Consider the following 26,439-nt stretch of genomic DNA (forward strand, 5'->3'; position numbering starts at 1 on the left):
TTAGTAAAGTGTTCCCGTCACTATACTGGGGCATTAGGACCCACACAGACTGCAGGGTGAGCGCCCCCTGCTGGCCCCACTAACACCTCTTTAAGCAGCAACCTTAGTTTTTCCCAGGAGGTCTCCCATCCAGGTACTGGCCAGGCTCACACTGCTGAGCTGCAGTGGGGTTGCCAGTTTTGAGCTGCAGGGTGATATGACTGCTGGCAAAATGAAATGAAACTTGATTCTAAAAAAACGCTCTGAGCTTCATGGAAAAGCACGCTGAAGTAAAGAAAGAGCCCTGGCAGCCCTAACAGAACGGCAGCCAGGCGCAGTCTCGCAGCAGGTCCGGTTCTGCTGGGCCTGGCCACGGGAGGGGAAGGAGCTGACCTGCCCCAGCCTGGGTTCCCCTGGCGACCCGCGGTCAGCACCAGGCCTGGCAGGAACTGTTGCTAGGCAACGCCTGGCGAGCTTGCGGAGGGGAAGAAAGAGGCCTTTCTGTTCCTGAAACAATGAAGCCTCAAGATTTTATTCTATTCATTCATCAGCTCTTTTCCTATTCACATTTCTGTACATCTCATTTACAAAACCTTGAGTTTCGGTAGAGCGTAAACGCAAAAACAAAAGCTCCAACATGCCTCTTTTCAGCGAGGGAATTATTAGCACTGCAATCGTCTACTGAACGTTAGTTACAGGTTACCTTGCTATTCGAGGGGAACCAAAAATTTAAATTAGTATTAAATAAGTACTTCATGAACCCCCCCTGATCTCCCCACCCTTCCCAAATACAAAGTCTTTATCTGTTACACAGAGTGCTGAAGACAGCGCATTGATAAAATACACAAACTTCATTTGAAACAATCTTCTGCTCTCAAACGTGTGACAGTTCTCCTTCATCCAGATTGTGCACCGGCTTCTTGTCTCGGAGGTTCAGGTGAACCTTTTCATTTCAAGGCACTGGTTCTAGTGGCAATGTTACAGGACCCCAGCACCCCCAACCCCCCAAGCCCACAGACGACAGCAGGACCCCCACCAGCCCAGTCCAGGCTGGAGCAGATGAGCCCCGTTTCCTTCATCCTCGGCCTGTGCTCACGCTGCCAGCGTCCCAGGCCGGGTCCCCTTTCCTCCCAGGGTGACGGTCCGAGCTGTCCCGGGAGAGCGCCTCAATAAAGCTGTGTTTTATTCTTTCAGGGGCACACCTTTCTTCACTCAGGTCAGCCCCTTGTCAGTGTCAGCCTCTATAACCCGCTGGGGCTGATTCCGTCTCCCGTGAGCCACTGGTCTCCCAGAGCACACCGCCGGCCTGCCGTCACTTTGTCTTTGACCTACAGTGGTGTGCGATTCAATACGGGCCACACCCAGGAAATAGTCCTCATTTTAGTTAACCTACAGGTGTGATTATTACAGCGTTATGGGGCACGAGGGAGGAAGAGATGGCAGTCCTCTTGAGGATTCAAGTGTTTTCTGGAGAAGGCAGACGTGCCAAGAAGGCTCTACCCAGCTATATCACCTTCAGCGGTACAATACAGCACAGACTCATTAGACCTCCCACACCTGGGAGGACTGGAGAGCCTCAGCTGTCTGACTGTGGCTTTTACTGGGCTCTCTGACAGACGGAGCCCTGCAGTAACGTTTGAACTGAAAGAGCTGCGAGTTTTTAGATCATGGAACCAGCCCTCAAAACCCTGGGTCCGTTTCTTAGGTTAAGTAGTCACACCCGACCTCTTTATGGGCTGAGTGAAACCAGACTGAAGGCACCTTGTTTCTCGCTGCTCTCAAGGTAGACAGTCTGTACTGGAGCTGCGGCTACAGGGCTCGTTCTGAACCGGGAGCAGGTCCAGTCCAGAGCCGGACCCAGCGGACAGAAGGCGCTCGGCGTTGCACAACTCGTACCCAGGCTCACCCTCAGCCGGGAGGGAAACAGCAGAGGCAAGGGGCAGCTCATTCCGAGGAGGTCTCAATATGGCTTTATTCTATATAGCGCCTTTTAAATACGTTGACGTTCATAAAGCGCTGGACACGGCAAGGTGTATCTGCTCACGGAGGAGGTACCCACTCGAGTCCAGCAGCTCGCTACACTACCCTCCCCTGCCCCGGCTGGGGCAGCAAGGGGCAGACCAGCTCTCCAGCAGAACCAGTGTGCAAAGCCGCTCAGGCCTCTCACACGTGGCTCCCAGCCCAGGGGCTGCAGACGTGTCAGGCAGGGAGGGCTGGCTGGGGGGGGCATGTGTTCGTCCGGGGGGCAGTGCCGGTCCTTCTCACACCTGCACGACGGGGGTGGTAGCGGTCAGGGGCACCGTGGAGCCGGTGTCGTAGTCGAAGTCCACCAGGGTGTGGTTGATGGTGCCCAGGCTGCTGAGGGAGGTGCCCGTGCCCATCTGGCGGTCCCGCAGGCTCTGGAGATAGCTCTGTGAGAGGGAGAGGGCAGGGTGAGTGCGCGCTTCTCTCCCGGCTGCACTCATCCAGCTCAGTCTGCACCACCCTAAAACAACTCGTGCCCATCAAGAGACAGTTTTCAATTCAATGAATCAGACTCTTCATCCCCATCTCCTCTGTCACTTCCGCAAAACCTTTCCAACCCGGAGTGCAGGTGGCTGATCCGAGTGTCACAGATACGCCTGGTTCTGCACTGATCGCTAGGGCTCGCGGTAGCCCTGCAGGGATCACCTGCTCGTGACCGGAGTAGGGGTCTCCATGGGTGCCACAGGAAATCAAACCCGACCTGACCCGCCAGCTGCGTGGCGCTCTTTAAATCTGATGCCCGGGTCCGGGTCGGCCCGTGGAGGCCTCTAATCCGGGAGCTGGATCTCCACCCCGGGCTGGCGGGAATGCCCCGCGCTCCTCGCCTGCCCGCGCCGCCCGCCCGCCCGCGTAACGGTGGTGACTCACACGCACGGAGGGCCTCACCGGCGCCAGCACGTCCCCGGCGTATCGTCTGACGGGCGTGGGCTTGCGGCGGTAGGTGCCCTCCTGTGTCCCGCTCTGCTGCCGCCTCTTGGCCTCTCGCTGCCGGATCTTCATCAGCTGGACGCGCTTCTGCCGCCGGCTGATGATGACTGAGGGCACAGAGGGCACAGGGCACAGCGGTCACTCCCGGCTCGCCAGCTCACCCTGGGAGCCACCCCCGACACCAACAAGGGGACCAGTCGTCCATTTTCTGACCGCTTGTCCCGGGACAGGGTCGTAGGGGAGCCGGAGCCTATCCCAGCAGGCAACGGGCACAAGGCGGGGTACACCCTGGGCAGGACGCCAGTCCATTGCAGGGGTGACACGGGCACACAATGCCCACACCAGGGCCAGTTTTCCCAGAAGACAATGAACTGTGGCAGTAAACCCACAAGGACACGGGGAGAACATGCAAACTCCACACAGACAGAACCCCAGGTCTGGAACTGCACCCAGGGCCCCAGCTCTACACCACCTGCTGCTCTCAGGGGGGCCACTGCCATTTCAATTAAGGAGCTGTGTGCTCGTTCGGGGCACAGCAAAGAGACTCAACATTCAGGCAGGTGCAAAGGAGTCCTTGCTTTTCTTTTCAGATGAAAATTAATTCAATCTGCCAAAATCCTGATTAATGAGTATGAACGCCTGCAGCTCTTAGCAGTAACAGCGGCAATACTGCTCCTATGCTGAAAGGGGTGCATTGCAGTACTTTCACAAACCCTGATTATAACCAATTCTGGACAAGTCCTAGACTGGACTACAACCACACCAGGGACTGGTTCAGTCCAGAGCAGTTAATTTAGGTTCACACGTCCAGGACCAGTGGCGATCTGGGCCTATGAAATCAGCCCATGAAGCTGAAATGAAGATGAGCCTGGATGGGAGGGATCTGCCCTCCAGTCTCCCCAACTCGCTTGAGAGCACAGGCAGAAGGGGACAAAATAAGCAAAAAGCAAAACCAGCAACACAGGCAACAACAACAATAAAACTCATCACCTTCTGTGTGAGAGAATCCCTCAGCCGTCAGCTTCCACTGCACCAGCACTCCCAGCATGCTCAGCGCCGGCCAGACGCCCATGATGACCCAGCTGTACCAGCAGAGGGGGGGTGAGGCCACCAGGCGCACGTGGTCGTAGACGTAGACCACCAGCGCCAGCATCTCGATGAAGTAATCCACGCACACCGTCATGATGGCCGCCCCGAACACCGCGGTCGACAGCATGGTGAACAGCTTCTGCCACTGCAGGGTCAGCACGGCGAACAGCATGCCCGCCCCTAGCAGCGTGCCCAGGGGGACCCACACCGTGCCCGGGTTGTAGAACTGGTTGGCCGCCACTAGGGAGGCGAGAGCAACCAGCAGCCCCAGCAGCAGGCCGGTCATGAAGAGGCCCACACTGCGCACCAGCATGGTGACCAGGCCGCACAGCACCCCGATGCCCAGGCCAATGCCCGCGCTGGCCTCCACGCTCAGCTGGGTGTCCAGCACCCTCTCCTTGTGGCACAGAAGGAAGATGATGACGGAGCCGAACATCAGCCCTGACAGGAACATCACAGCCTTGAAGCAGCGGTACCCTGGAGAGAGATTCACGCATCAGACACACCTCTGTGGGCTTACGGGCACGGTCTCTCAGGGGCCTGAGCAATGACCCATCAGCCACCCCCCACAGATACACACACACAGTTTCTCAGGGGTCTGAGCAATGACCCATCAGCCACACAGTCTCTCAGGGGCCTGACCAATAACACATCAGACACACCCCTACTGCCACATACAAAGTCTCTCAAAGGCCTGAGCAATGACCCATCACACACACACCCCCAGATACACACACACAGTCTCTCCAGAGCGTGAGCAATGACCCATCAGGCACCTTAATACAGATACACGCGCACGCGCACGCACACACACACACACACACACACACACACACACACACACACACACACACACACACACACACACACACACAGGGGCCTGAGCAATGACCCATCACACACACCCCCAGATACACACACACAGTCTGTCCAGAGTCTGAGCAATGACCCATCAGGCACCTAAACACAGATACACACACACAGTCTCTCCAGAGCCTGAGCAACGACCCATCAGGAACCAAAACACAGATACACACATTCTCTCAGGGGCCTGAACAATGACCCCCACAGCCACACACACAAGCTGTATCTCAGGGGCCTGAGCAATAATATATCAAGAACACTGCTACATACACAGTCCATCTGGGACCTGAGCAATGAACTGACTGACCCAAGGTTTGGTGCAATCAAGCCACACCAGTGTCTTGCAAGAGATCAGTAAGCAATATTCCATGGAACATTTCTCTCACTGAGCAGTAAACTAACAAATGTTATTGCGGCTGTGCTATCAGTCCAGAGAAGAGCAACCAGGTGCATTCTGGGACTTCAAGAAATATCCTAATGAAAGAACTGAACCTTTTCAGTGCTGAACAGAGAGGACACCGAGAACAGAGGTGGGGTTACTGATCTGAGGTGCAGCCGAGGTCCGACAAGAGCAGGACTCAGTGATGGACAGGGAACACGTGTGAGATTCTGGAGATAGGTGAGCATGTGAAGATACATTTTCTAACACAAATCTTGCCTAGACAAATGTAAATATTAAGGTAAAGTTCTATTCCATGCTAAAAGGAAAAGAAAAGAGAATGTTCCATCTATGAAACCTTCACACCTTTTCTTTTCCTTTCAGCATGGAATTAACCTTCACTTGTTCTTTTGCAACCTTTGCGGCTGACCAAGCTCTCCACTTCTACTTAGCAGCCATATCACCCTGCAACTCACAAGTGGCAGCCCCACTGAAGCTCAGCAGGTGTGAGCCTGGTCAGTACCTGGATGGGAGACCTCCTGGGAAAAACTAAGGTTGCTGCTGGAAGAGGTGTTAGTGGGGCCAGTAGGGGGTGCTCACCCTGCAGTCTGTGTGGGTCCTAATGCCCCAGTATAGTAAAGGGGACACTATACTGTAAACAGGCGCTGTCCTTCGGATGAGATGTAAAATCGAGGTCCTGACTCTCTGTGGTCATTAAAAATCCCAGGGTGTTTCTCAAAAAGAGTAGGGGTGTAACCCCGGCGTCCTGGCCAAATTTCCCATCGGCCTTTATCAATCATGGCCTCCTAATAATCCCCATCTATGAACTGGTTTCATCACTCTGTTCTCCTCTCCACTGAGAGCTGGTGTGTGGGGAGCATTCTGGCGCGCTATGGCTGCTGTGGCATCACCCAGGTGGCGCTGCACATTGGTGGTTGTGGAGGGGAGTCCCCATTACCTGTAAAGCGCTTGAGTGGAGTGTCCAGAAAAGTGCTATATAAGTGTAAGGAATTATTATAATTATTATTATTACTTAAATATTCCACAATCTTGCCTAGAAGCTAAGGGGGTGCAGTGAGGGATGTTGCTCACAAGGTGGCAGCAGAGACTCTACTCCAGTAACAGAATACCCCCCTTGCAATTTTGGGTGAAAAGCAGCATACGTAAGCTTTCTTACAAGCTCACTGCTGTTCTGTTGAAAAATGACCCACGCTCGCAAATGCAGGATCGTATTCGACAGATGTTTTTTCCTCCTGCCCTTAGGGAAGTTCCTGCCTGGGTTATCAACAACCCTGCTGAGCGTGGGTTTGTGAAGTCTGCTTTCCCCCGAGAGCAGCTGGAGACATCAGGTCTCCAAGAGAAGAACTCAGCTCCACAGCGCAAGAGTGTGTTGATTTTACAGGAGTAAAAACTGGTCCTTTTCTCTCTGGTACCCTGCTTCCAGCCCCTGGCCTAATTGACCACTCTGCTCAAGCAAACCGGTCCATGAACCAGAGTGTTAGTAGGCTTTTGGGCTGCGGCCTGGGATCAACTATAAAGTAAGCAGGCAGACTTTTTAAGTGGGTCTGATAAAGTTAGCTCTGCAGTCCTGTGCCAGCAGTTGTCAGCAATAGTCCTAGACTTGGACTCCTGCCCACATTAACATTATAGACACCAGCACTGGCGATACAGCAGGCTCCATGAAACCACTGCATTGATCATGAAGAAAGAGGCTATGATGACTTTCTTTAACCTCAGGGATCAAATCAAATTAGCTGCATTACTGAGAATGGGTAATGCATAATAAGCAGGCTATAATCTCCCCTTTCTGCAGACTGGTGCTGAACACGTTTGCTTACGACTTGCGCTCCAGGCCGATTCGGGCTTAATCACACAGGGCCAGACCACACCCGGCAGGGACGCTCGTCTTACCGAAGAAGCAGTAGATGATGCCGAACAGGCAGCACATGGCGCAGATGACAGCGGGGATGACCTCGTATTTCCGGTCTAATTCCAGGTCACAGGCGTCCACTTCCACCACGCCCAGCCCCGCCCTGCCGGGGCCCAGGTGAGAGGGGTCGGAGGTCATCGCTGAGGGGGGCTCAGAGCAGGGGAGGAAGGCGCTGGACGGTCAGGAGAAAGTATCCATCGGCGCGCACCTGTGTCTGCAGAGAGAGAGAGACGAGAGGTTTCCCGTTTCACTCGGCAGCGTGACCTCTTCAGTCTGCGCAGTGGGAACCCCCCAGTGCGTGCCACACACTGCCACCCACACTGCTACACCCTGAAACACAGGACTGCAGCCAGCTGAGCTGATGGGATTTCGAGGGCTGGTGGGCTGGTAGCATCTTTTCTGACTGTGTAACAATACTTCACTGCCTCTCCAGGAGTAACACTGCTCCTCAGTCCTACTTGAGACAATAGCAAAGGGACAGCCTGATGTCAAGTACAGGACGTGCCAGGCTCTGCCCATCACCAGACTGGTCCAGCAGTGCTGGCACAAGGCTCTGTGGGGACCTCCCTTTCACAGACTGGAAAAAAAGTATGTTTGCAAGATTTGCAGTTTCTTTTCCCCCCTTATTTTATATGCCAGTCCGAGCTCTCTGCCAATGGCCCTGCTCAGATGGGCACTGGCCGTGCCAGGCAGCAGCCCCAGGGCCCTGAACAGCTCCTGGAGAGATCTGGCAGAGCCGCGGGCGGTGGTGAACCCGACCCCCCCACTTCCCCCAGTGGGCTCACAGCTCACCCACTCAGGGAGGTGTGACTCCGAGCGACAGGACGTGTGTGTGTGTGTGTGTGTGTGTGTGTGTGTGTGTGTGTGTGCGCGCACGCGCTGAGCCCACCACTGCGGGTGCCAGTTTTGAGAAAACATCAACGCAAAGACGGACCGTCCACAGTGGAAATCAGCATCTTCTCTTCAAACTAAAATTGGCAAAAACATGTTATGGTTCTATTTTTTAGACCTTGTACGAATTGTGTGAGTGGAGTTTGGAGCAGTAAAACACTGAATGAGTCTCATCAGGTCCCCAGAACAGAATGCAAGTGTGTGTGTGTGTGTGTGTGTGTGTGTGTGTGTGTGTGTGTGTGTGTGTGTGTGTGTGTGTAGGGGGGTTGCATTTCGTGTGTTTCACTCCCACAGTCCCCGTCACCTATGAAGATCCCTGCACAGTTTCTACAGAAGACTCTCCAGCAGCATGCAGCTCTCGCACTGAGGATACAAAATGCCCCGCTGGTCACGCCCAGCAGGGGGCGCAGCTGTGGAGGAGGGCCGGGCTTCACAGACAGAAGACCCGTCAGGGCACTGCCAGCGAGCCAGACACACACCTGCTCAGATAGCGCAGGGGACCGCAGACCAAGCTTTCCATAGTAAATGGCTGTCAAATTCAGTAACCTGTTCTGTCGCTCAAATACGGACCCAGAAGAGATGTAACTGTAGCCCAGTTTTGGTTTGCCGCATTGCTGTGGAAAAGCTTGTTTTTCCCATTCTGGGTCGGAGACAAGAAGCTGTTCCCGCAGCCAGCTCAAGATGATAAAATACTTTCAAGTTATTGCCTTCAAACCTTTCTGAGGGTTTCTTTTAAGAACAGCTGCATGAGCTTCTTGGGTCGATTAACTACCAAGCAGGCTCGATGTTCTGTTTGGCCTCCTCTGGTGTGTAACTGTTCTAACGTCCTTCAAGTCTCTAGTCCTTCACTAGTAGCGCAGCAGGTGAAGAGAGGATCGCTGAGCCCATCGCGACAGGAGGAGCAGGAGGGTGGCTGAGAAAGCCCGGACTGGACTTCAGCCAGAGAATCGGACTGGCATGTCTCTGAACACACCACCACGGCCTCTTCAACCCTCACGAGCAGGACCCCGGCTTACCCAAGAGACAGGGATCCCAGTCAGGAAAGCGTGTTCACACCCTGATCGGGAGGAATCCAGATTAAAAATCTGAAACTCTGTCAGTGTACAGTGTGTAAAGACGCAACTGGAGACAGCACAGCTGAAACACGGCGTTTCTTCCACTGCTTCTCACCCACGTAATCCTAGATTCATGTTCCCAAAGGGCAAAGACGAACAGAAGCATCCTGCTTTCCCTCTGTTCTGGGAGGGTCAAGTTTAAGGGAAAACGGGGTCTCCCCCTCTTTAAGCTCATTGGAAACAGAGGCAGGGGTGGGAGCTCCCACTTTCTGGAAGGCGTCCACGCCGGCCCTGATCCGATTCCGCACGCCGGCGGAGAACGAGCCGACCTCGGGCCCTCACCCACCCCTCCCGGCGAGGGAGAAGGGGGAGGTTTTGCACATGACTTGAGGTGGAAAGAATGAGAGCAGATTGGAAAGTATTCTGCGCTCGCTCTCTCTTTCCCTCTCTCTCTCTCTCTCCGAGGAGTCCTCTGCCACTTGTGTCTCACCCCTCTCTCCTTGGACAAAAAAAAAGTCTGGTTTGCTCAGCCCTGGGACCTGAAAATTGAGTCATTCGTTTTAAAACGGGGATATGAAACACTCATCTGAAGGCAAGACGATAAAAGCACACAGTAGGATCCAAAGCATGAGTGTGTCAGCAGTCTGCTGTAAGGAGTCATTAGACAGAGAGGCACTTAGGCAGAAATTATACACAAGCCTGATATGATTTACTCTCCAGTCCGTGGGACAGTATCTCTGAGCCATCGCTGCTCAGAAAAGGAGGAGCACAGTGTTCTGTGTGCATGATGTGCTCGGAACACAAAGTTATGGCCATGTGTTTTTCATAATTTACAATGCTACAGCGATGCCAAACATTGTGACAATAGATGTGCTGGATACAGGCTAGCAAAGCTGCATATTGATTTAGTTTTCCACTTGTCAGCTGGATGTGCACAGCATTCTCTCTCCCTTCCGCGGATCTCTTTATCCCATGTATCCCGTACGAGGGCCTGGATCCAACAGGCGCTTTGGAAGGGACAGGCCAATCGGAGACTCCTGGAGTGCTACTTGGCGGACGTGCCTGCAGAGTGCACTCGAACCCCCCCCCCCACCTTCTCCTCGGACACAATGGCCGGCTGTGCTGGCGGCAGGAGAATGGAGCCTTTATGGACCATACAAAGGCTCTGCAGACAGGCCACGACCTCCTGTTGGCACAAGTGCAGTGTGTGCTGGGTAAACGGGGCCACGCCGTGTCGCGCTGGGTGGGTGGTGGGAGGAGTGGTCAGAGAGCTGATGCGGGCACCTCTGCCATTGCAGCGAGAGGGGGTGGGGCTGCTTCACAGATTGGGGACCAGCTGAAAGGAATGCCCTGCTCAGTAAGAGCCCCCCCCCCCCCCCACAGGGGGACGTAGCCCAGTTTTCAACCCCCCCCGACATCTCCCTCCCGCCTGGAGGAAACGTTGCCTGTGCTCCCCTGCCAGGTAGGGAGCGTGTCTGAGAAGACCACGCAGAAGCTGAACAGGAGGAGCGCATCCACACAACGAAGACAACGAGAAACATCGTTCAGGGGCTACAGCCTGAGGAGGTGCACTCCAGGCCCAGCTGGTCAGCCCTGCAGAGGCCAAAACACAGGATCTGTCCTCTGAGGGAAAACAGAACAGCACCTCACACACCTGGCTTGCCGACCTCTAGGACCAGAGAGTCATACAGTGGTGACAAAACGTTTGAGACGCCTTTGGAATCATATAGCTTGGGCAGGTCTTGAATGAACGGTTTGCTTCAGGTTATGCAGCAATACAGTCATTTCCAAAGGCTTCACAACCCTTTTTCTCACACCTGTACGTAAACCAAGCGTAAGGACACGCGGCGGAGCAGTCTGAACGGGACAGGCCGGAGGAACTCGGTCTCTTCAGTCTTTGCTCACACGGCACAGGAAGAGATTGGAGGCTCTGAAAGTCAATAAGCAAGCTAGAGCCTGCTTGTTATTTCAAAAATGTTTCGGCACCAAGCAGAAAGCGAGGACACAGAGCAGAACATGACTTCGGGACCCTCACTGATCCTAGGAAGACAAAGACATGCGGCTCACCAGAACTACTCACGAGCGGAGTAAAATGCCAGGCTTCTTAGTGGACTCTTTCCACCAAAGGAAAAATTGCAAGTTTCATAAAGAACAAATGGAGCAAAAAACCAGTGGAAACACTTGCTCCTGAAGACAGAGGGGGAGACCCTGCCCTGGGCTGCGGCTGCTCGTTTGGGCGTGTGTAATTAAGGGAGATTCCAGAGGCGAATGGTGGGAGAGGCCGAGACAGCTGGACTCTAAGTTTACCCCCCAGCTGCTAACGGGCTCTCTCACGCCAAGGGCCGCCAACGACTGGCACTGTGCCCACAAGTTTCAGGGTAACCAGATCTGCCGTGCTGAGGCTTCCTTTTCTTGTTGGTACCCCGCTGAACACCCACCAAGTGGCCCCCATTAAGGTCCCAGCAGCAGGCAGGGAAAGTCATGTCAGGACACGGCTCAGCTGTCCGGCATCTCACCTGCCTGCGCCTCATTCAAACCATCACGTCCCCATCTGAGCCGCCACCCTCTCACAGACGCCTGGGAGCAGAGAGGAAGATCGGCACGTTTCTACCCAGCTGCAGAACGCATCCTTAACAGTGAACTGCAATGCATGTCTGCACTAGGCACTTTTTGCATGGTCTGTCATGTTTTTTTCCCCACTACCACATATTTATTGTTCTCCACAACATGTTTATTGTTCTGGCTGATTTATTTATTATGTTTGTAATGCACTCTCTGCATTGTGTGTGGTTGTCTGCTGTACTGTGTATGTCCCGAGAGATCAGCTCCAATAAGAATTCCAACGTACATGCGCATATGGCAGAAAACTCCTCGACTCTACTATGTGGGTACTGACCTCTGCTCTAGACAGGATGCTCTGCTTGGGAATAAGCTCCCCTACACTCTGGCTCATTTTCTGGCAGATTTTGAAGGACCTTTGCACTCATGTTTGAATCAATGCGTGTATCTTTCTGACAGACGTTCTATGATAATAATAACTGCTTACACCTATATAGCACTTTTCTGGACACTCCACTCAAAGCGCTTTCCAGGTAATGGGGACTCCCCTCCACCACCACCAGTTTGCAGCCCCACCTGGATGATATGGCGGCAGCCATAGTGCACCAGTACCCACACACCATCTATCAGTGGGGAGGAGAACAGAGTGATGAAGCCAGTTCAGAGATGGGGATTATAAGGAGGTTCTAGCCAGGTCTCCGTTAAAAACATTCGCTAATTAATTCACCAGCCAGACTACAGACACAAAAGCAGCAGACTGACTTCCACCCGCCGCAGGGAGACACCCCCCTCATCCGATCTCTCAGAGCGCCGTCGGGAACCCCTGTGACCTCTGCCCCCTCGAAACAGGAAACTGGGCTGCAGGAGGGAGGAAGTGACATCGGCTGCAGGTCACGGTTTCCCCTGATCTCCTAGACTGGAAGCGGAGCAGGAAGAACGCGTCGCGATTCAGAGGTCGTACCAGCCTCCCTGTCGGAGCGATTAGCTCCACCGAGCACGCAAGGACATCGAGGCTGCAAAACAGGATTGACAACGGGAAACGGATATTTGGACCTCAACCAGGCTGCTAAAATAGCCTGGAAAAGTCCATTAACAATCCTTGCGATGAAAGACAAAGGATAACAGGGCGGCTAATGGCTAATCACAGAGAGCTTGTAAATTCACAGACAGTTAAGAAAACTGTGGATGAATTAAGAACAAGCCGACGCAGCACTGTGAAGGAGACACTCCTCTGGTATCCGAAGCCTTTTGTTTTCCTATTCACACCCTTTTACACCCGGAAAAGGAGATCCCCTGGTATCTAGCTCTCCGCATTGCATCAGTCCAGCTGTGTGAAAGAACAGGATCAAGATCTCTCCTGGCTTGCAAACTAACATGCTGCTACTGAGATTTTTTGGGAGGAAAATTTCCTTTAAAAAAGTGGCCTTTTCAATCCCGACCCCCAGCTTGAGCAAAAGTCCAACATAAGAAACACACTACTTCCTAAAGGAGCGATATTGAAAACCACAGCCGCAGGCCAACACTACCAGCCATGTGTGAGCAGGCGCTCTGACTGGGGGAGGGGGGACCCCAGATTGAAGGCTGCTGTACGCCATTACAGAACGGGGCTCCGCAAACACACACATCCCGCACTCAGTATGAGCAAAGACCCCACAAGCTCTGGAACATGGAGGATGGACACCTGGACCTCCACCGAGACACAGCGCGTACAGCAGTTAATGCTTTTCTGCTTTGTGGGGCAAGAAAGTTTAGATTTTAAGATTAGATAAGATCACTTCATTGGCCATATATAGTTTCTTGCATTAGAAATTTGTCTTTTCACATACCCCAGCTTGCTCTCCAGGAGACACACAGACAGGGAGAGAAGCTGGGGGTCAGAGCGCAGGGTCAGCCATTCATACAGCACCCCTGGAGCAGCTGGGGTTAAGGGCCTTGCTCAGGGGCCCAACGGAGTAGGATTCCTATGCCGGCCACGGGATTTTAGAAGTATTATATAAACAGAACGTAATTAAAAAAAAACATTTCGAAACCCCAACTAGGAAGTGGCGCAGCTCGGTAAGCACGGTCTGGTCGGATCAACGTAAACAAACCAGCACACTAAACCACCAGACAAACGCCCTTCGTCCCATCAGGCCCCGAGAGCTGGGGTCCACGTGGGGGTCGCAGACCTCGAGGGAGGGAGAGCGAGACAAAGTTCCAAGCGCGGCAGGGCCCCGGCACCAATCCTCAACACCCCACACCTCCCAGTACACTGCCGGGGACCCCCAGGGCCTCCAGCGCCAGCCTCGGGCCTCACTACAGCCTGAGGAGGTGCACTCCAGGCCCAGCTGGTCAGCCCTGCAGAGGCCAAAACACAGGATCTGTCCTCTGAGGGAAAACAGAACAGCACCTCACACACCTGGCTTGCCGACCTCTAGGACCAGAGCGTCATACAGTGGTGACAAAACGTTTGAGATGCCTTTGGAATCATATAGCTTGGGCAGGTCTTGAATGAACGGTTTGCTTCAGGTTATGCAGCAATACAGTCATTTCCAAAGGCTTCACAACCCTTTTTCTCACACCTGTACGTAAACCAAGCGTAAGGACACGCGGCGGAGCAGTCTGAACGGGACAGGCCGGAGGAACTCGGTCTCTTCAGTCTTTGCTCACACGGCACAGGAAGAGATTGGAGGCTCTGAAAGTCGATAAGCAAGCTAGAGCCTGCTTGTTATTTCAAAAATGTTTCGTCACCAAGCACAAAGCGAGGACACAGAGCAGATCATGACTTCGGGACCCTCACTGATCCTAGGAAGACAGAGACACGTGTCTACACCAGAACTACTCATGAGCGGAGTGAAATGCCAGGCTTCTTAGTGGACTCTTTCCACCAAAGGCCCCCAGCCCCACCCCACCCCTTCAGGAAGGGCTGCTCCTTACTCAACCACGTTCGGCTTCATTACCGAGGCGTCTGAGCCTTGTTCTGCAGCTGATGTCTAAACTGCTCTCTGCGTTCAGGCCTTGGTTTCAGCAATACCCTGCTGTGGGCTTAAAGCTGACAAACTGTGAGGACAGAAATTGGCTGTAATTGTTGTTTCCAACAATCTCTCTAAGCACCTCTTAGCAGATGACTGAATAATGGCGTATAATCAGAGGACATAAATGTTACCATAGCAGCTCCAGGAAACAATATGGACTTCCTTAAAGAGGGTAACGTGTCCAGTTCACGGTCCAGGTTAGTGGTCGTTTCTCATGTCTCATCCAGACCAACAGTTCAGTTAGCCGGAGCGATCAAGAGATCAGGTGAAACGAAGGCCAGAGGACGCAGGCTGTCCTCAGGCCTCAGGGCTGGGATTGCAGAAGCAGTGTTTTAACACCTCCTCGGAAGCGCAGCTGACCTGCCAAAAACTGCGCACAGGGGCACAAAGGACTGCTCTCACAGAGCCATGCCCTGGCCGTGCGCCCCGTCGGGGACGAAACCGGCCTCCAGCTCATCAGTGGAGCTGTGCCCCGGGTTCACGCAGTGCTCCTGTCCTTCCTTGTCCAGCAAGACTGGGCTAGCCGGCGGCCCTCGCCCCAGTGCACCCCAGCCCCTTTCCCCCAGTCCGCCGACAAAGCGGTCAGCATGCTGGCACCAGCACGCACACACACCTGCTGCAGACACTCCTCCGGGCCGAAACAGCAGCATCAGCTCGATAGCTTCTATCCTCAAGCAGTGCGACTGGCGAACACATTTATCCAGGCCCCTCGGACCACACCTACACCCTCTACCTCATTATGATCTCTTATTTATTGCACATCTCCAGTCATTGTTTACACCTCTACATTGTTTACGTTCAAAGTGTTTACCTGTTTACTTGTACATTGTCTACTGTTTGTGTGTATATTGTCTTGACGCACTGTCTGCACTTTGTGTTTTCACACTTGTTTTAACAATCGCGAGGCTTTCTCTAAGTAAGGATTCCATTGTACCAGTACAGGTACCGGTTCCATATGGCAATAAAGTTCACGTTCAGAGGGTGAGGGCCCACGGGGACGGATGCCAGGCTCTCCCCACGGGTCTCACCCTGCACAGGCCTCTGTTCTGGCTGCAGGCCAGAGGTCAGAGGTCACACGCCCAAGCCTGGGCCATTTCCCTAGAGGACCGCGACAAGGAATCGCCTGGAAACGGCGTACCAGGCCGAGCTGCGCTGGGGAAGCAGTGGGCTCGGAGCTGACTAGGGTTTCCCCAACTGGCTGCCTAACTCCTATCCTACCATATCTCCTTGTGTTACTTTCACACAAGCTGTCAATCCTATTGTAAACTGCAATTGTATAGTTTATTGTATCCTAATCCCTGTAAACTTCTGTCCTTCTACTCTTCTATCCCTCTTAACCAGTTCGCGGATAAAGCACTGATGTGGTGGGGTGCTTGGTCTTCCCCATTTTGGAGCTGGCTGGAGCTCAGCTGCTGATTTGCCATCTTCTTCCAAAACTGAACGGGCGTTTAGAAAGGAGCTGGCAACATAAAGTGAAATCAACCCAGGGAAATCCACAACGGAATCAAACTTTCCCTAACAGAGCCGATATCGATTCTATGTCTACATCAATCATCTACGTGCATTTACTTGCCCAGCCTAAATAATGGATGATCCTCTATGAACCAGCAGGCTTTCCGTCTCCTAGCTGCTGGAGCCCATTCACACCAAGGCCAAGTCTGCCCTGGGCAAGGGTATGGGCACTGTCTCCAAGATCGCAGTCTGCCCTGGGCACCGGTATGGGCACTGTCTCCAAGACCGCAGTCTGCCCTATGCAAGGGTATGGGCACTGTCTCCAAGACCGCAGTCTGCCCTGGGCAAGGGTATGGGCACTGTCTCCAAGACCGCAGTCTGCCCTGGGCACGGGTATGGGCACTGTCTCCAAGACCGCAGTCTGCCCTGGGCACGGACCGGACACGAGAGAGAGCTTCAGAGGGAGTGGCACAGCTAGCTAACGCTCACCTCTGTCTCCATCTCTGCAGGACCATCCAGGAGAGGGCACTGTGAAACCTTAACGAGGGACAGCGCGTCTCCAGAATCTGTAAAAGAAACCCTGGGGTTTGCTGCCTGAAGTGGAAGAAGCAGTCGGAAGTCTTTTTAGTGCTCTTCTGCTCATCCTACTCACAGCTACTCTCCAGTCGCTCGCCTGGGCGCCACATGATCTCATTCCCCCCTAGCACGCGGGACAACACCCCACGGTCCGCTCCTCCTCAGGATGGGGGCCCAGCTCATGCCTCCAGCCCTGTGTGGATCGGTTCTCTGGGTCTGGGACTTCTAATGGGGCTTTAATCTCGGAATCCTGTTCCCAAAACTAAAACTCGGGTCTGCCTCGCCGCTGCCTGAACTTGCCAAGTCAGATCCCGCCCAAACAGCTGCACTGCAGAGGGGGACACCCGACACCCTGCATCCCGTTTTCCACACCGGAACAGATTCATACATTTCGGGATAACTTCCAATTATGATTCCCTGTATTCCTGACGCACTTTTCAGCTCAAAGGATCCTGAAGCATTTCAAGCGTCATGAGGGAGACCCACCTTACCCCCCCCCCACTGGGTGACTCACGGCAGGACAGGGGAGGAGCGAGACCCCGCAGCAGCTGGATTATGGGGGACAGTTAGAGAGGAGGGCAGCACTGTGGTGCAGTGGCCAGCTTGGCTGCCTCACAGCGCTCGGGCCCTGGGTTCGTTCCTGGAACTGGGATGCCCACCTGCGTGGAATTTGTATGCTCATGGGCTTTCTCCCACAGTCCTTACATGCTGGTAAGTTAACTGGATTCTTGGAAAATTAGAGTTGTACTGGTACTGGAGCAGTTGAGAAATTGTACAGATTTAGGGAAACCAGAACGTACGAGACCAGAGTGGAACCTGACACCCTTACTCACTCACACAGTGCCACGGGACTTTGAACACGCTGAGGACCTGGCTGCTGAATCAGCACTGCTCGGATGAAACGGTCTCTTTCACAGCACAGTGTCTTGGGTCGCTGTACTGGGATGCCGATTGGGACGTCCTGGACCAGAAGGGAAGAGCGCCCCCTACTGTTCCACAGCCCCCTCCCAGCACGAACCCGGTCTTCCTCGCAGGTCCCCCAGCCCAGCCCAGCTCCGCTCCCGAGATCAGGCTGCAGGGCGGCGACAGTGCCTCTGCTGGACCAGAGGGCCCACAGAACTGAGGAAACCTGTACACTTTTTTTAAAGTGAACCTGAAACTGCTCAGAGCTCGGGACAGTTTTGTTCAGGTCAGGTACAAAGAGTGTATTTGAAAAACATGCAGCATCCCTCGCAAAAACCAGCCCCAGAGGGCGTGCTGAGGTGGTGAGAGACCATTGAAGGATGGGATTTTATCTTTATATATAGCATAACTGTAATCAGAGCATTACTAACAGGCCTATATATATATAAATCTGTAACCTCACTGTTAACTAGAAGCACTGCTGGTCTTATACCTATAAAAGTTGCTGACGCTGAACCTTTTTTTTGCTCGTCAAAAAGCACGTCTTTGTAATCCTGATCAAAATAATATGTAGACTGCTGAGTGACAGGTTATGAGCGTCTGACAGGGGGAGAAGGGGGCAGAAGGATGAGGAAGTAGCCACTGTCCTGCGGGTTTCGCTAGACTTGCTTGTACCTGGCTAGAAAGGGAACCGGGACACGGGGACAGAGTGGGAGAAACTTCTCCTTTCAGGCTGACACATCGCGCTGGAACGCCAGCTCAAAAAGAGGCCCAGTGACTGCGTCACCTCCGCAGCCTAGTTCTTCCCCAGTCTGCTGATGAGGGCTGACCTCACTCCCACGCCTCGGCCCTGTTCGCAAGAGGACGGCAGAGGAAAGCCGGTGAGTATCACAGGAGGTCTTCTGAGCCTCTGCTTCTCTCTCTCCTACACCGCAGGGCCGCTCCCCTCCTCCTGAGAGCCCTTTCAGGGATCACAATGGCTCCTTTCTCAGCTCCAGATCCTACAAGCGCCTTACACCCCCTCCCTTGGAGACGTAGTGAGACCGCCGCTGTGGCACAGAGCCGGGCTTTTCCAGTCACATGCCGACAGCATGCCAGCGCCCTCCACCCGCCCGCCCAGAGAGCCACCGTCTTCAAGACCATCGCCACCCACACGCACGGGCCCGAGTGAGCGCCCTCCCACTGAACCAGAACCACCTCGGTCCAGTTCAAGAGGTATTCAAGCCACTGAGTGGGTCCTTCTGAAATACCCTCTATCGATGAGGAACACGTACAGACGCTCGACGAAACCAACCAAGGGCCGTATCGTTTGGAAAGTTTTCGGACAGGCTGGTGGCCGAAGGCACTGCTTCACATGACCACACAGACTGTGGAAATCACGGATTAGCACGGAAAAATGTCACAGGAAAGAGACGGATCAGCTACCAGTGACAATGACTGAATCGTCTCAGACAGAGCCCTGTGGGGAACGGGCTACAGTTCCACAGCCCCGGCCCGCTTTGTTCAGTTGGACCAGCTGTCAGCTCACCGCTTCCAGATGTAGTGTGCTGGGCGCTTCAGGAATAAAGTGCACGCTGGCCAAACCCAGACTGTTGCACACAACCAGCCTGCGGACTACGTGATCATCCTCAGCTGGCCAGGGGTCAGCAAACTGGGGTGCAGATCCAGAACTTCACACACCACAGCTCCCAGTCTGACCAGTAAACCGAGCTGCCACTGCCTTCCTCACGACCAGTCGGCCTTCAGGGAGTCTAGTAACGGTACCCCGCTGAGGTACCGACCCAGAACGCTGTCTGGACCTTAGTGCTGGGATTGCTGCGCTTGGAGTTCTCCGAGCCGGACCCAATTGACAGAACCCCGCCGGGACTGGTCACAGCTTCCTTACCAGTAATACCGCCCCTCCCCACGCCTTGAGGTGCTGCCGGTGAGATCCTCATTCCCAATCCCCCTGCCGACAGCACCAGGAGAAGAGCTCTCCCGGGCTGGCTACAGGGACACAGAGCCGTCAGCTGGGAAAGATCCGCGCACGGCGATGCCGCACGTGTTCGGCCGGAGCCCGGAGAATTAGACCTGATCGCTGCCGAATCTGCCCACTTAAGACCCCAGAGGGTTGAGCCCGTTGAGGAGGGCTTAGCGGAGTATAAGTGGTAATCCCAGTCACTCGGCAGCGACTTGACAGACAAGACAGGAGCGCAAGGAAGCGAGAGTCTGAAAGGGAATCTGGATTCCAGAACCGGGGAGGAGCCGATCAGAGCCACAGCGTGTTGCTGCAGCACCGGTCCGTCTCCACAAGCGGCACCTGCACCCCCACTCCGGGCGCTCGAAGGCCCGCACGCCAACAGCCGCATGCCGCTTTTGTCCAGCGGGTGTTTCAGCAGGAGTTGCGTTCAACATGTGAAGATTCCCAGAATCCCAGGGAAGCCGAGGCCTGAGCCTCAGGTCCCCAGTGTCTGCTGTCAGTTCTGCAGAGCTCTCAGTCCATTACCCTCACCTGACGTCATAACTTCATCTTTACATTTGTTTGTTGCTTTTCGTGCACTATTGCAGCAGCAGATCATTAGATCCTACAAACAACTTAACCACATTAAATTCCTGAATCTTTTTAGGAGTTAATGATGACTGAAGGGGGTCTAATGAGCTCAGTTAAGGATTGAATTTAACCAGCACAGTCCGGTCGATCAGGACTGGGCAGCCCCGTGCTGTGGGATAAGAGTGTCCTGGTGACAGATGAATCTACAGATCTCGCTTCTCCTTTCTGATCGCTTTCCTGTGGCTCTACAGATGACATCTTTTCTCTTTGCTTCCTCTCTGCAGGCTGTCACTTCCTGTCTAGCACGCTGCCCCCAAAAAACAGTGAGGGATCAACGGGGATCCAACCATCTTGGATCCCGAGCCCCACCCCTCCGTATTCTCTCTCGCGGGAGAGGAGAGCGCGGTCGCAGGGCTCGGCGCACACCGCCATGCTGTGCCACGATGGAGGATGGAGCCCAGGTGTCACGCAGAGTGAAACCCAGTGCTACCCGCGCGGCGTGACGAACCGGAGGCCGGCTGCGGAGATCTGCAGGCGGTGGGAGTCACAGGCGGGGCCAGATCGGTGCTCAGTAACTGAGCCACCTGGTGAGAGGAGGGAGGAGGTCTTCACACAACTTGAATCTCAACGCCAGCTCTCAAAGAGGTCATTTCTCACTCGAGACCGTAGTCTTACAACGCATAACACAGGTAACTCGATCCACTATGTCTCCCTTCCTATTGATTACTTATCCTGCTAAGCCCTAATCTAAATATTGCTCTGGCACATCTGAGGTCCTAACATGTCTACAGAAAGAGCAAACAACTGAGCTCAGCTAGAGAGAAAGCAGGGCTGCATATTCCCCCGATTTCAAACAGCGGCTACAACGCAGGTGTTCCAACAAATAAACGCCAATCTGCGAGCAAAACTCGAGAGCAGATATCACTGACTGGACCCCACGATTCTCCCACACGGGGGGGGGGACATCAGGTTTTGAAACGCAAGCCTCCCAGCCATTCCTTGTTAAGGACTCCTTTTCCAGCACGCCTGTCTGTTTTGAGCAAAGGTGCGATTACTGTTCGTTAAGACCGAAGTTAAAACTGGTAGGAAGCTCCAGCTCAGTGGAATGCCAAGCCTGCCTGCTCTTCATTTCTGAGAAAACTGAAAAGGCGCCTTCAGAGAACAACAGGAGGACGAGGGCCCCAGACTTTCCCAGGAACAGCACTGTGTAGCCATCTGGTCAGAGCAGACCAGGGTAACTTGAGACGCCTTGTCATGTTGGAACGAAGGGATAAGCTATCATTACACCTCTACAGCAAGCACTCCCACCCAGATGCCCTGAGCAAACCGAGAATTTTGCCGATTTGATCATCTCTATGGCCTGAAAATGCCTGGAAAAAAAAAACTAAAAATAGGAGAAAATATGGGAACCATTAGTGAAGGGTATAATAACTCATGTAAAAGAGATCAGAGATGGCTGTGCTCATGTGCAACCAGCACAACGTGTTCGCGATTTCTGAGCTCTGCACATGCTGGCAGCAGGCTGGAAACCCTCCCCACCCCCTTGTCCTCCCAGCAGCAGAGTGAGCTGTGCACACAGCAGCCTGCACAGAGGCACAGGGGGCTCTCCGGTTCAAACCCTGCTGCACTGCAGCAGCTGGGCATCTGTGTGGAAAAGAATCCTTTCAGCCCGCTGCTCGAGCTCATTGCGACAGATGTCAGCGGTAAGTACAGTGCGATACTGTAAGACAGGACATCTTCACAACAAATGCAAGATGGACAACGTGCATGTGCACAGCATCATTCCTTGTGTATGCATTGCCTGTGTGTATATATACTGAATGTATGCAGTGATAGTGTATATATACAGTATGTGTGTGTGCAGTGACAGTGTATATCAAAGGTCTGCACACCCTTATTGAAATTTCAGCTTTTGTTGATGTTAAGACAAAACAAGTCAGACCTTTTTTCAGCTTTAATAAGATCTTATAAACCATTAATATTTAAGTGAAAAACATGGATCTTTTTTAGAAAAATTAAAAATAAAAAACCTTGTTTATATGCGTGTCTGTGAGTGTGTGTACTGTACCAGTGTATATACAGTATGTGTGTCTGTGAGTGTGTGTGCTGTACCAGTGTATATATGCGTGTCTGTGAGTGTGTGTGCTGTACCAGTGTATATACAGTATGTGTGTCTGTGAGTGTGTGTGCTGTACCAGTGTATATACAGTATGTGTGTCTGTGAGTGTGTGTGCTGTACCAGTGTATATATGTGTGTCTGTGAGTGTGTGTGCTGTACCAGTGCTCATGTCCATATATACGCGAGGGTGTGTCGTGTCAGTGTTGGTGTATGTGCGTGCTCCATCTGCAACAGGAGAGCGGTTTTGCCCTTTTAGCTTCTGCAAGCTGCCGTCTATCAGTCTTCTAATCCCCACTTGGCAATACTGCCGCCAAGTTCGTTGCGCCCTGCTTGGCAGGACTGTGGCCCACTGGCCCCAGAAGCCGAGCAGGGACCCGGCCACAGCACAGCGAGGTCAGCGTGGCGCGAGGCGGGACTGTGGTACATGCTGGGGTGGCGACACCCCCCCCCCCCGCGGCATCGGCAGAGCACCTGGAAGAGCCGGCCCAGCCACGGATCTGAGGCTTCCTGCTCGACAAACACCCAGGCAAGATCGAAGCATCGCCGAGCTTCTGGCAACCGAATGAGCAAGACAGGCCAGACAGCATCCAGACCTTACAGGGCTTCTAACAGGCTGATCAAGACACCGCAAAGTGTCCAACAAGAGCTGGAGCTGCCTGTCCACAGCAGATGAGGACAGGGCAGCCGGTGGGCAGCCAGTCTGCGGACGCGACCATGGGGACAGACACCCCGCTGCAAGGCGCTGCGACAGGAGGCGTGGCACAATGCTGCCTCAGAACCCCGCTCGCCACTATCGGCCGTGCCAGGAGAGATGCCAGCAGCTACAACACCCTGCAACTCACAGCTGGCAGCCCCACTGAAGCTCAGCAGGTGTGAGCCGGGCCAGTACCTGGATGAGAGACCTCCTGGGTGAGCTAAGGCTGCTGCTGGAAGAGGTGTTAGTGGGGCCACCAGGGGGCGCTCACCCTGCGGTCTGTGTGGGTCCTAATGCCCCAGTATAGTGACGGGGACACTATACTGTAAACAGGCCTCGTCCTTTGGATGAGACATAAAACCGAGGTCCTGACTCTCTGTGGTCATTAAGACTCCCAGGGTGTTTCTCAAAAAGAGTAGGGGTGTAACCCCGGCATCCTGGCCTAATATCCCATTGGCCCTTACCAATCATGGCCTCCTAATAATCCCCCTCTATGAACTGGCTTCATCACTCTGTTCTCCTCCCCACTAATAGCTGGTGTGTGGTGAGAGTACTGGTTCACTCTGACTGCTGTTGCATCACCCAGGTGGTGGAGGGGAGTCCTTGTTATCTATAAAGCGCTTTGAAAGAAGTGTAAACATCATTTCTATTATTTATTAGAAAGAACATGGTAGGACTCCATCCATGTGATTTGCACCCGGGACCACTGCCATTACGCTGCATGAGTTATAGGAAGTGGGTGACTAGGGGCTAAACCCACTTGAGGAAGCGTTTATTCATGAGGATCACCGTCACAGCCTCAGCGCCCTCAGAAAACCTCGGTCCTTCATTTAGCTGAAATCTGCTCCTTCGACACCACTTGTCTCCCGGTTCTCTCTGGGAGTTTATTCGGCGCCGATTCAGGCTGGCGAGAGGCGCGGAGCACGACAGGCGAACGGACCCCAGACCAGACCGGCACCACGGACCGGACAGAGTTTAAGGAAAGATACTCATCAAAGAAGACAAAAACGTGTTGATCTGGGTGATGGGCACCAGCTGCAGTCACTGTTAATTCTAATCTCGCATCCGCGTGGAAAACCTATTTTCATTAACACTTTCGCAGCTGATACAGACTGAACCGGCTCTTTCCAGCTTCGCCACCAGGTGCTAATTCCCCAGGACAGGGTGCTGGAGTGCGAATGCTCTTTGCTCTTCGTTTTCTAAGGACCCGCCAGGAAACGCCACCCCCCGAGTGGATTGGGGGCACCGAGAGGAAGAGGGGTACTCTCCTGACCGATTCTTTCAGATCGCTGATTTTTAAGAGCCGTCGGCCTGTTTACATTTCCGAATTCATTGCAGAATCGCTCGTACGCCTCTCACCGTTTGTATCAACTTGTTTAAATGCACACAATCGAGTGAATCAAATCGGCCCGGACTGAAAGAAGTCAGAAAAGGGGGGCGTCTTGATTAATGGCCCTGTGGTCGCAGCCCTGAAGTGTTGCGGATCCCTGAACCGCAGTTCAGCTGCAGACAAGGGGGGAGAAATACATTTGAAAGAGACCTATTCACGGGATTAGGGATTTGAAATAGGTAAAATGAAGACGTCAGACGACAGTCCCGTTCCGGCCAGTTTAGGGAGGTGTAGCAGTGACAAGCCAGTGATCGTGACTCTTCATGTGTAAATTAAGGGCAATGATGGGATCAGTCCATTAATTCGGGATTACCCCTGCGCGAGGACTGCCGAGATCGTGGGCACACAATGGCACGGGCGCGAGTTCAAACACTGAGCATCGTGTTCAAGCACTTTTTACAACAGCAGCAACTCTCTCGCGTAGCGACTTTCTGCAACAGCTCTTGGCTGCTCAGCGGCGATTTAGACAACACTGCGAGCGACAACTGTGCGCTTAACAACTAGTGTTTCCGTTAAAACATACAAGCGCGGTGTATCTTTTTACCTCTGGATGTAGTTAGCTGATATAGAAGCTGATCTAGATCGATAAACCCTCAATAGCGCTCACTGCTGTTAAACATGAAATCTTCCTAGTCGGGAAAGGATCGTCCTTGATGTGTATTTTAAAAAAAAACAGACATGAAAGTGCATAAAGAATTTTTAAAAATACCTCTTAATGATACCTGCAAATCCAGTCCCGCGAACGGGGGAAATCCGTAGACTTTTCAGTTGAAACTCCGAAATGTCTCAGCAGTTTTCTCTCTCGGGAACTGATTTCGTTTCCTTCGCCGTCCCGTTTCTCTCCGAGCAAGGCGAGTCTGCGACTTCACTCCCCTCTTTCTCTCTCTCCAACTTCGGCGGACGACAAAACGACAGAGAAAGGGCTCTCCGACGGCCAAATATTTACTTGAAAATCGCTGCGCGTTCGCTAGTTATTTGAAAAACAAAAACTCTTCTCGGCAGGCCGTTGCTGGTTTGAAAAAAAAAACGCAAGAGGGCAAATGGTTCTCAGGTCGTTTTCCTCTCCGCCTCCCTCCCTCTTGGTCTGTGAATTTTGATGCCCTGGGGCTTCTCAGCGATTCTCTCAAACTGAAAAAAACGGCTCCAGTTTCTCCCTCTCTCTCTCTCGCTGGATGCAGCCAACAGCTGAAAACGTTTGACATCACCGCCCAGAGACCATCTGTTAGCGCCGGGTGCCGGAGGAGGAGACGGGGAGACCCGGCCCCTCAGCTGGAGGGAGTCGCGTTGCAGGACTCGGGGAAACGGAAGACGAGGCTTCGCGTTTCGCTCGGCAGCTCCAGACTTTGAAACCAGTTCCTGTTTGCAACAGTAACTTCGCGCATTCGAGGAACTGTTACCAGTGTTGTATAATTCGTGATCGTACAGGATTTTTTTGTGCGAGTACAATTAAATGGGTGTAGTCGGGTCTTTTTTTTTTTTACGCACTGGCGAGATTCCTAAATTCCTAAAAGGCTCTTTGGACGGCACTGGTTCCCAACGGCCCGGCTGAGCTGGCCCTCCCCGGGAGACGGGGATAATGACTTCATTGTCTGCCTGGGAAAGAGACGGTTTATCCCGCCTGGCCGCTGGCCGCTGACCGCTGCCATTGTCCCCACCCTGTCGTCCGGCCCACGGACAGACCCCCCTCGCCCGCCTGCCGGCAGTGTTCCCTCGGCTAGGAACCGCAACTAGACGACACGTTTACACACAGACACCCCAGTCTTTCACAGGGCCACGAAGGCTGATTTTCAGTCAAGCGCTGCCAGAGCCCCAGCGGGAGCGCCCGCTCGAGGTGCTGTACCATTCCGCCCCGGAAGTATGGGTCCAGAGATTTCCCGGATCTCTGGAAGACCTCTGGGGCCGAAGGCACGTTAATGTTTACGCGCCTGGTAGCACAAGCAGAACATGCACGCCAACTCTGAAAAGTGTAAGCTAAACGCATAAATACACACCAGCCCTACGCCCTTTGAAAAGTTAGATACGGGCAGTTAAATGATGAATCTATTCCTCTTGCGGCTTGTTTC

The 26,439-nt window shown here is 53.4% G+C and overlaps 1 protein-coding gene across 3 annotated transcripts; it reads right to left on the reverse strand.

The window, feature by feature from the left end:
* Positions 1-477: 477 nt before the first annotated feature.
* Positions 478-26,224, reverse strand: LOC148678616 (transmembrane protein 198-like). Of its 3 annotated transcripts, none has more exons than XM_088635116.1 (5): positions 25,099-26,224; positions 7,175-7,407; positions 3,922-4,497; positions 2,872-3,038; positions 478-2,390 (listed from the first exon to the last, which is right to left on the reverse strand). In XM_088635116.1, exons 2-5 carry the CDS (start codon positions 7,329-7,331, stop codon positions 2,241-2,243), a joined length of 1,050 nt encoding a protein of 349 aa, XP_088491242.1. In that variant the 5' UTR covers positions 7,332-7,407; positions 25,099-26,224; the 3' UTR covers positions 478-2,240. The 3 variants fall into 3 exon arrangements, with proteins under 3 accessions (XP_088491242.1, XP_088491234.1, XP_088491252.1); XM_088635108.1 differs by having other exon boundaries at positions 25,086-26,224; XM_088635126.1 differs by having other exon boundaries at positions 2,890-3,038; positions 25,086-26,220.
* Positions 26,225-26,439: the final 215 nt, after the last annotated feature.

The sequence above is a fragment of the Lepisosteus platostomus genome, chromosome 1 (assembly GCF_059453375.1).
Source record: "Lepisosteus platostomus isolate fLepPlt1 chromosome 1, fLepPlt1.hap1, whole genome shotgun sequence".
In the NCBI taxonomy this organism is placed as follows: domain Eukaryota; kingdom Metazoa; phylum Chordata; class Actinopteri; order Semionotiformes; family Lepisosteidae; genus Lepisosteus; species Lepisosteus platostomus.

Bases quoted from the DNA above. Each gene is read 5' to 3' on its own strand.
- LOC148678616 (XM_088635116.1), bottom strand. From the start codon at position 7,331: ATGACCTCCGACCCCTCTCACCTGGGCCCCGGCAGGGCGGGGCTGGGC. The intron at 4,498-7,174 runs GTAAGACGAGCG...ATCTCTCTCCAG, and splicing joins CATCATCTACTGCTTCTTCG to GGTACCGCTGCTTCAAGGCT. The intron at 3,039-3,921 runs GTGATGAGTTTT...CTGTGCCCTCAG, and splicing joins GGGATTCTCTCACACAGAAG to TCATCATCAGCCGGCGGCAG.